General features: G+C 46.7%; 1 protein-coding gene across 1 annotated transcript in view; it reads left to right on the plus strand.

The window, feature by feature from the left end:
• The first annotated feature begins 1,480 nt into the window (after positions 1-1,480).
• NSD2 (nuclear receptor binding SET domain protein 2) overlaps positions 1,481-10,508 on the plus strand; it is a 40,237-nt gene continuing 31,209 nt past the window's right edge. Inside the window, exons 1-3 of the mRNA XM_015820437.1 lie at positions 1,481-2,024; positions 3,620-3,651; positions 8,962-9,088. Coding sequence (XP_015675923.1) covers positions 1,481-2,024; positions 3,620-3,651; positions 8,962-9,088 — 703 coding nt within the window. The remainder of the gene's footprint in view (positions 2,025-3,619; positions 3,652-8,961; positions 9,089-10,508) is intronic.

A 10,508-nucleotide genomic window follows, 5' to 3' on the forward strand; every position in this document is an offset into this window, starting at 1 on the left:
CCATACAGGCTTGATGGATAGTATCGCTACGGATTTGAACATTTCATACCCAAATCTCCCGCTGTCTGCGTCTGTCCCGTTGCTCTCTCTAGACCTGGTTACCTGGTGCCCTCCCCTGTTTCAACCCCCTGACGCCCCTCGGGGTCCACCCAGCAGGCCATGGTGAGCAGGGAGGGAGAACCATTGGCCAACTCCCCTTAGTCTACACACACACACACCGATTGCCCTCTTGTTATAAACATTCTCAGGCCTTCCGCCTTTGATGTGTGGAGTTCACCTGGTGGAGATAAGCAGACAGATGGAAGGATTCAGCAGGAGCCTTTTCTCAAATTAAAAAAATTAAGTTCATCTTCCATGGTTTTCAGTCCTGAACTTAACATTTGTTGCATTTATCAATTGCAGAGAGTCCTCAACATACGACATAATGGAGACCTGCCCGTTATGCTCGTATATCAGGATGGTTATAAATTGATTCCGTCATGTGACTAGCCAGTCATACACTCAAGGATTATCTGCACAGCGTTCCAAGTGCAAACCATCACTAAACCATCATTCTGCATTTGCATCCTTCTGTTTGTCTTTGGCATTTTACCCCAAAGGACCACCTGTCCATCTCAGCTTCCTTGGGATGAAAATTTCTCAGAGGTTTCCCCGGGAATAACGGGCCAAAGGCGACGAGGCCGTCGGTTTGACTGGGTTGCCTGATTTCTAAATCCTAGCGGTTTTAAGTTCGAGGCAAGTTTGCAACTGGCACTCTGCAGTTTTTGTGCTACGAACAGGAATGAGTCATTTCTATCCCACATCCTTTAATTTCCTCTCCAGATCAACCTCTTGTTTATTTGCAGCTTGTTTGTTGCCTTGGTTGGATTTGGATGGAGCCTTGTTGTTAGCCATCGTCCTTCGCTCCCGTATTTTTCTAGACCTTCGATTCTTTCCTGTGTTTCTTAGGGACTTTAATGCATCCCACAAAGTTGACCAGCCAAAACAATGCCTGGTTAACAGGAGTAGGAATCCTTCTCTCTCTCTCTCCCCTTCTCCCCAAACAGAATAGGAATAAAATACAATTCCAAGTAAACAACTCAAAATAATACTCTCCGTTGTCTCTGCTTGTTCTTTTATTGGCGGTCTTATGCTGCAATACTGTAAAAGAGCAAAATGTTTGTACTTGCCCTTTTTCAAAATGCGTATTGTCTCGCTCTGAGAATTAGCTGGAACAATTCGATATGATTTTTAAAAGTAGGGAACATGAATACTTTATCTTAGAAGTTACGCTGCCCAATCCGTCTCAGATATTTGGGTTATATTACTTTGGTAGCTTATTTTGGTCATATTATGCTCAGTACGCAATCTCCACTAACAATACAATTGTGTTGCTTTGTTCCTTTCTTTATGCAGAAATATAAACAAACTGGAAACATCTGTGATGGATTTCAAAAGTAAGCCACTGCTGCTCCCCAAGAAAGGAGCCAACCACATCAAGATGAAGCCGGTCCCTGAGATCCTGGGGAATCCCACCGGAAGGCCCCCCAGCTGTGAAGTGAGCCGAGAGTGCTCTGTTTACTTGGGCAAGGCCCACCTTTCCGCCACACTACAGGACGATGTCGTGCCGAAATACAACGGCCGCGACGGCCTCCCCTACATCCCCGTGGAGAAGCTCCAAGACCTCACCTCCCGCGTCTTCAACGGGGAGTCGGGAGCGCAGGAGACCAAACTGCGCTTTGAGTCTCAGGAAGGCAAGGAGGCTGGGACGCCCCCCAACACTACCCCAGCCAAGAACGGCTCGCCGGAAATTAAACTGAAAATCACTAAAACGTACATGAACGGGAAGCCTCTCTTCGAATCCTCCATCTGTGGCGACGGCGTGCTGGAGGCCGCTCAGGCGGAGCAGATGGAGCCCAACCCGGCCAACAAGGAGAAGAGGAGCAGGAAGAGGAGCATCAAGTATGACTCCCTACTCGAGCGGGGCTTCGTAGAAGCAGCGTTGCTGTCCGGGTCGTCCGGTTCCTCCTGCGACAAGGTACCGCGTGTTCCCCTTGGTTCCTTGCGACCGTCGGGCGGTCAGAATTTGTAGTCTGTCGGCTGTCGAGTTTTCAGATTTCTGCTCCGAGGATTAGTATGTCCCTGGTTTCTGAAAATGTAAATGCACCCTTGGTCAGCTTTGGTAGGTACAGAATACAGGGAGTCCTTGGTTTAACGACAGTTCGTTTAGTGACCATTCAAAGCTACAACGGCACTGAAAAATGTGACTTGTGACCGCTTTTCATAGTTACGACCTTTGCAGCCTCCACAGGGCCACGTGATCAAAATTCGGATGCTTGGCAACTGGTTCACATTTATGACGGTCGCGGTGTCCCGGGTTCACATGATCCCCCCCCCCTTTTGCGACCGTCTGACAAGCAAAGTCAGTGGGGAAGCCAGATCCACAGATTACTAACTTGTCACTGCAGTGCTTCATTTAACAACTGTGGCCCAAAAAAGTCATAAAACAGGGCAAAACTCAACAGATGTCTCACTTAGCCACAGAAAGTTTGGGCTCAGTTGGGGTGATAAGTCGAGGACTACCTGTATGACCGTATAATTTTCTAGCAGCAATATAGAAGTGGCTTATTGTTGCCTTGATTGGGGGTATTTTTCCAGCTACCAGGCTGATGCTCTTAACCTAAAATAAATCAAGGACAGCTATGGCCCCTTTACCACCTGTGGACTTCAACTCCCAGAATTCCTCAGCCAGCCTTTCCTGGCTGGCTGAGGAATTCTGGGAGTTGAAGTCCACAGGTCATTAAGGGGCCATAGTTGCCTACCCCTGCTCTATACGCCCATTGGCTAGCTTTATTAACCGGGGCCCTAGTTGCCCACCTCTGGTCTAGAGCAGGGGTCCTCAACCTTGGCAACTTTAAGACTTGTGGGCTTCAACTCCCAGAATTCCTCAGCCAGGAATTCTGGGAGTTGAAATCCACAAGTCTTAAAGCTGCCAGGGTTGAGGACCCTGCTCTAGAGGATGTGCATCCATTTCCAGAATCATTTAGGTCCCCCCTCTTTTTTCTCTCATCTGATACTCCTTGTGTGGGTGTGGATTGTAGGATGTTCTTCTCCTGGTTCTGCTCTTCTGGAACAGGAGGGATGGGGTCCAGACTAGATAAAAAACCATCCAGAAGATTTAGAAGTGATTGTGACTTCAGATTATGCTGCTTGGAAATTATGGAAAAGGTTGTATTTTCCACAGTGTTGCTTTTTTTTTTTTTTTAAATACGTTGAGCAAAATTTGCTTCAAACATTGTGAAAAGGAGAAAAAATAGCTCTCAAATCAGAGAATAATAATGCTAAACCAGAACCAGTCATGTTAATAGTGTACTATTGGATGTTGAAAAGGTTTGGATCCAGATGTTTTGATGTACTTCTGGCTATTTTCAGCAATATGATGCTTGCCCTGCTGCTCTGCTGGTCATTTTTCTGTCTGTACATTGGTGATCCTGAAGGAAAGTCCGGTAATATTTCTCCAATCGCTTGCAATCTTTATTTCACTCTTGAGATTATCCATTGCAACTGCCTGGAGAGCATCACTGAAAAAAGTAGAACCATTTTGAGTTTTAAAATAAAGTGTCCGGTAAGAGTCAAGGAGAAAAAAAGTGCAGGAATTGTTTTAGTTCTGGTGTTAGACCAGTGGTTCTCAACCTTTTTAATGCCACGACCCCAACCGGTTGTAAGTCGAGGACTAAACCAGTCATAAGTCGAGGACTAAACCGGTCGTAAGTCGAGGACTACCCAACCGGTCGTAAGTCAAGGACTTTCCCTGCCCGGGAGCGCCACACATGCGTGGTTCCGCCCCCTGCGCCGGCCGAGGTGTAGCTGGCAGGCGGCAGAGACGGAGCAGGCCGACCACCAGCTGGCCCAGCTCAAGGGAGGTAAGGCACCCGCCGGAAAAGGGGGGAAAAATGGCGGACAGCCTTGCTTGGCGACCCCCGTGAAATGGTCGATCGACCCCAAATGGGGTTGCGACCCATAGGTTGAGAACCACTGTGTTAGACTCAAATCATTGTCACGTCCAGATTTCAAACTTAATTCCTTACCTTCCAGCTCACCATACATTAATTTTCTAATCTACAAAGTTCATACTTCTGACTCCCTACTTTCGCAGCAATTTGGAGATGGCACCCTTAACTCATTCCTAAGTTTTGAAATGTATTCATGCTTATAAAAAACGGGATTTCAATATAAACATATCAGTATTAGAGAGCATGAAAGGACGCCATGAGGCAGAATAAATATGGACGGGAAGGAAATGCTGGGGGGGGGCACATCTGGGTGTCCTGGCGAGGCTTCCTTCCGTCCCAGTTTGAACCACAGCAGATACCAGATCCCGCCGCCACCACCCCGCCTGGTGGTCAGAGATAATGAAAGCTTTGGTTGATGAGTAGGCCTAGTTTAGAGAGTGCTGAACTAGACAAGGAATCAGTAAATAGTCCTGATTGAATGCATGGCTTCCTGTGGCATACAATATTAAATACGTGGGGATACGTAATATTAAATATATGAGGAATGCATGTAGAGCAGTGTTTCTCAACCTTGACAATTTTAAGGCATGTGGACTTCAACTCCCAGAATTCCACAGCCAGCGTTGCTGGCTGTGGAATTCTGGGAGTTGAAGTCCACATGCCTTAAAATTGTCAAGGTTGAGAAACACTGATGTAGAGTATGGTCATAAACCTAGTACAATGCTTTTGTACTATGAAGGGGTGAATTTCGCTCCCCCCCCCCACCTTACAATCATTGGCTGTGTTAAAAACTGAAATCCACCGAATAATTCGGCTTGTCCCTGGAGAATGCCGTTCTCCTTCGTCTGCTCCGTCCTTGTTCAAGACAGGACCCAGTTAGAATTCCCAGGGTTCCCCTCCATTCAGGCGGAGGCGTTTGGCCTATTTTTAAGTTCAGAGTACCCCAAATGTAGGACAAAGCAGAACATTCCTCAGCTGCCCTCTTGAGATTGAGAACCTGCTCTTACGTTTTTATCAAAGGAGGGCTTTGTCCCAAAGGTGCTTTTTCGGTCTAGACCGAACCAAGAAAGTCCCGTTTGGGACAGCCATGACCCGGATGACTGAGAATCTCCGTAGACAAAGTAGGGCTTTGGTCTTGTGTAAAACGGAGCTCCGAGGACTCCCTTTGGGCCTTTCCCCAGAAATTCTCTGTTGAGCCCCTCTCAAATGCATGCTAAGCCCAACAGGGCCAGCCCAAATGTCATTTCTGGCTAAGGAGAAGAGAGTTGCCTTGTAATTTTAGACATATCGTATCTGGGTAGATTTATATTGGGATAGGAACCGTTTTTGGTTACTTAATAATAATAATAATAAAGTTGGATGGGACCTTGGAGGTCATCTAGTTCAGCCCCCTGCTCAGGCAGGAAACCCTATACCAGGGGTAGGCAACCTTGGCTCTTTTATGACTCGTGGACTTCAACTCCCAGAATTCCTGAGCCAGCCATGCTGAGGGAAAAGGGAGAGGTTTCCAAGCTGAGCCATGCTGGCTCAGGAATTCTGGGAGTTGAAGTCCACAAATCATAAAGGGGCCATAGTTCCCTCATGCTGGCTGAGGAATTCTGGGACTTGAAGTCCACGAGTCATGAGGGGGCCACAGTTCCCCCATGCTGGCTCAGGAATTCTGGGAGTTGAAGTCCGCAAGTCATGAAGGGGCCATAGTTCCCCCATGCTGGCTCAGGAATTCTGGGAGTTGAAGTCCACGAGTCATGAAGGGGCCAAAGTTTCCCTCATGCTGGCTCAGGAATTCTGGGAGTTGAAGTCCACGAGTCATAAAAGAGCCAAGGTTGCCTACCCCTGCCCTATACCATTTCAGACGAATGGCTGTCCAGTCTCTTCTTAAAGATTTCCAGCGTTGGAGCATTCACCGCTTCTGGAGGCAGGTTGTTCCACTGGCTAATTGTTCTCACTGTCAGGAGGTTTCTCCTTAATTCCAGGTTGCTTCTCTCTTTGGTTAAATGACGCACTCAAAGAGATTAGATGGAGGAAGTGTCAGCCTGTCAGTTCTAGATATATTTTGGCTGTTTCCAGGACCATATTCCATATGGACCATGTAGTAAAACTGGACCTTAAGAACAATGTTATGATGATTTGGGTTGTTTCTGTGGGCCCATCTCCAGAAGGTGTAAGGCTGTTGGACCCCTGAAATGTTAACCCACAGACTTTCAGATGGATGCATCTCATCCCAGGCGGTGTTCAAACATCTTCTGAAACGGTTCTGCTTGCTAGAGATTGGAATGTCACTAATAGGTTCATGAAGCTCATTAGAGCCATTCCTTCTTGCTCTCCGATTCCAAGGAAGCAATCGGCACCGTTGAATGCTGTCCAAGTTTGAGAAGAAGTTGCATGAGAGAGAACACTTGGAACAGTCAAGATGTGGAAGAGATGCTGTAGGAAATTAGATCTTTGATTTGGGCTTGTTTGGATGGATTTGTACTTGGAATGGATTTGTATTCAGAGGCTGAAAATAGAATAGGAACAGAATAGAATAGAATAGAATAGAATAGAATAGAATAGAATAGAATAGAATAGAATAGAATAGAGCTGGAAGGGACCTTGGAGGTCTTCTAGTCCAGCCCCCTGCTCAAGCAGGAGAACCTATACCATCTCAGAGAAGTGACTGTCCAGTCTCTTTTTTAAAATCTCCGGTGAGATTTCTGGAGGCCAGCTGTTCCACTGGTTGATTGTCCTCACTGTTAGGAAGTTTCTCCTTAGTTCCAGGTTGCTTCTCTCTTTGATGAGTTTCCAGCCATTGTTTCTTGTCCTTCCCTCTGGTGCTTTGGTGAATAATGTGACCCCCTCTTCTTTGTGGTAACCCCTCAGATACTGGAACACTGCTATCATGTCTCCCCTATTTCTTCTTTTCTTTAGACTGGCCAAACCCAAGTCCCACAGCCGTTCTTCGTAGGTTTTAGTCTCCAGGCCTTTGATCATCTTAGTTGCTTTTCTCTGAATTTTTTTCAAATTCTCACGGTTTTGAACACAATGCAAAGTGAACAGGTTGCATGTAAATTCACTGCTGCTTGTAAAATCTTTGTCAGAGGAAAGTTAGATTTAATAATAAGCGTATCTTGGAGTTTCCCACGTTAAATGTGGCAACGTGCCCGTGCTTCTCAGAGAGTGTTGCTGTGGTGTTGACAGTTCAGTTTCTTTGATGGAAACAACTAAGCAGCTTTGATTTTTAAGCTTGGCAGATTTCCAAAAATGTGCACTGCACACCTCCGTTTGGGAGAAGCCTTAAGCTGGAGAAACATCTTGAGAAGCTTCCTGCTTATTCGGGACTGTTATGGTTTGTCCATTTCTTGCCAACAAGACATGGTCCACTTTCATCAGGGCAATGGAGCCCAGTCCTTAACCCCGTTGTGGGCTACTCCTAGCTTCCCCCCAATACATCTGAGTTATTGATGCCATTCTCAGATTGGCACTAATCTGAGAATGATTGCAGCTGCTGAGCCCTCTTTGTTGTTGTTGTTAGCTGCGAAGTCGTGTCCGACCCATCGCACCCCCATGGACAACGTTCCTCTAGGCCGTCCTGTCCTCTACTATCTTCTGGAGTCCATTGAAGCTCACGCCTCCTGCTTCAGGGACTCCATCCATCCACCTCATTCTCTGTTGTCCCCTTCTTCTCTTGCCCTCCATCTTTCCCAGCATCAGGCTCTTCTCCAGGGAGTCCTTCCTTCTCATTAGGTGGCCAAAGGACTTGAGTTTCCACTTCAGGATCTGGCCTTCTAAAGAGCAGTCGGGGTTGATCTCCTCTAGGACTGACCGGTTGGATCGCCTTGCAGTCCAGGGGACTCGCAGGAGTCTTCTCCAGCACCAGAGTTCAAAGGCCTCCATTCTTTGGCGCTCAGCCTTTCTTATGGTCCAACTTTCGCAGCCGTACATTGCAACAGGGAAAACCATGGCCTTGACTCTACGCACTTTTGTTGGCAGGGGGATGTCTCTGCTTTTTAGTATGCTGTCTGGATTTGCCACAGCTTTCCTCCCCAGGAGCAAGCGTCTTTTAATTTCTTGAGCCCTCTTAAGAACAGTCATCTCCAAGAGGACTCTAGATGTGTCTCTGTAAGATCTGGAGAAACGTAGGTAGAGCTGCAACGTCAAGGATTCCATTTATCTTGGGAATTGGCTAATTTAAAGCCATAACCCTTGGAAGTTCCTATCTGAAGAAAAGTATATGACCCCAAATCCTTAATTCCTACAGAAGCCAAGTAAAGAAGCTCTCTTCTTAAGATATATAGGTAGTCCTCGACTTAATGACCGTAATTGGGCCTGAAATTTCGTTGTTAAGTGAGTTTTGCCCCATTTTACGACCTTACCACAGTTGTTAAGTGAATCACTGCAGTTGTTAAGTTAGTAACAGGGCTGTTAAGTCAACCTGGCTTCCCGGTTGACTTTGCTTGTCAAAAGGTTATAAATGACGATCATACGATTCCCGGGACACTGCAACCGTCGTAAGGACATGCCAGTTGCCAAGCATCTGAATTTCGATCAGATGACCGTGGGGATGTGGCAGTGGTCATGTGAAAACGGTCGTAAGTCCCTTTTTTTTTTTTTTTTGAGTGCCGTTGTAGCTTCAAACAGTCACCAAATGAATAGTTGTAAGTTGAGGACCCCTGCCAATAGGCTACCTCTTCATTCCTAAAGCTCAGGCTTTACCTGATCCTTGAAGATCAGAGGGCTTTGCGTAGCGTTAGAAGCGAAGTCATCCCCACCTCTCTCACCTGTTTTCCTATCAGCCCAGACTACTCAAAGGCTGCACACCTTCAGGCTGGAGACTGAAGCCCATAGTGCTGATCTGAATAGGTGAAGGTGCTTCACTCTTGGGTCAACTGTGAAAGTCTTCTCATTGCTAGAATCTGGGTCTCTTCTCTTCCCCCCCCTCCCCTTCCTGAAGTTTTCTGCTCAAGAAGACTCGCCTCTGGCAGCCGAGAAGGAGGACCGGACGCAGGCCCTGAAGTACGGCGTGGGAGACGTGGTCTGGTCCAAGGTGTCCGGCTATCCGTGGTGGCCTTGCATGATCTCCACTGACCCTCTTCTCCATCACTTCACCAAGCTCAACGGTAGGTCCTTTTGGGGGGAGGCAAGGGGCCCGCTTGGCTCGGGGCAGGCTCGGTTCCAGACAGCAGCCCACCCACCCAAATATTAAAAACAAGAGAAGTCAGCCAAGAATCATCCTTCGTTCGCCACATTTGTGTTGGTTTTAACGACACGCAGAGGGTGCAAAGAATGCAGACTTTTAAATGTACGTTACCGATAGTCCTTATGACTAATGGTGAAAATTTCAGCAATAATAATAATAATAATAATAATAATAATAATAATAATAATAATAATAATAATAATAATAATAATAAAAGTTGTGAGGGACCTTGGAGGTCATCTAGTCCAACCCCCTGCTCAGGCAGGAAACCCTATTTCGAACAAAGGGCTGTCCAGTCTCTTCTTAAAAACTTCCAGTGTTGAAGCATTCACCGTTTCTGGAGGCAGGTTGTTCCCCTAGTTAATTGTCGTGGTCATAAGTGGAGGCACCCACAACAACCACACCTGATCTTCCAACCCTATTTACGGCAGTCATTCAGCAAACCACAACCATTGTTGAGCAAATCCATTCTCTCAAATGGGCATATTGTTTTTATCCAGGTGGTTTTGTGTTTTGGGGGGGGGGGGGCTTAACTGTAGCCCACCAACACTCAACACTGCAAAAGCAGGCAGCTTTCTGAACAGAGGACAGCCTCGCTGACCCTCGCAAGGTCATTCGTGAAGGCCTCAATCGCGTATCACGGGTGTTGTTGTTTTTTTAAATACACCAGAGAGTGGGAGAAGGCATTGCTTCAAGTCTACATTGCTTGAAAGATGGAGGCTTGGAAGTGGGCCAGTTCAGGTGTTCGTTAATTAAATCACCTGTTTCAGAAATGGATGGTTTTGCTCTACCTCAGGGGTCTTCCAACTTGGCCCTTTTATGACTTGTGGACTTCAACTCCCAGAATTCCTCAGCCAGGCATGCGTGCCTGGCTGAGGAATTCTGGGAGTTGAAGTCCACAAGTCATAAAAGGGCCAAGTTTGAAGACCCCTCCTCTACCTTAATAAGCCTACACAGCCAAAATGGGCAACGCCGGGTGGATTCATTCATTCATGCTAAATTTTATTTTGCTTTATTAGCTTGTTGAACAAGCAGTAATTTTGCTGAATCCGTACACGGCGCTAAGCCAAGATATAATTCATCGCCAGAATGGCAGCTGAGCAAGCCAACTCTTAGCCAAGAGTTTTACGTTATACTATGATAGGTGGGACCCCTTCTCAATCTGGTTATTCTTCAAATGTTTGGATGTCAGCTCTCAAAATGCCCCCTCCATCCTGGCTATTACCAAGAGTAGAGACACCCACTCATATCTAGGGTGCCAAGGTGGTGTTGAACAACTGAACTCAGCAGAAATACTGGGAAAAGTATTTTCTGCCACAGATTCTGCCACAGATTCCCTC

The sequence above is a fragment of the Protobothrops mucrosquamatus genome, unplaced genomic scaffold (genome assembly GCF_001527695.2).
Source record: "Protobothrops mucrosquamatus isolate PMUCROS unplaced genomic scaffold, P.Mucros_1.0 scaffold1130, whole genome shotgun sequence".
Lineage (NCBI taxonomy): Eukaryota > Metazoa > Chordata > Lepidosauria > Squamata > Viperidae > Protobothrops > Protobothrops mucrosquamatus.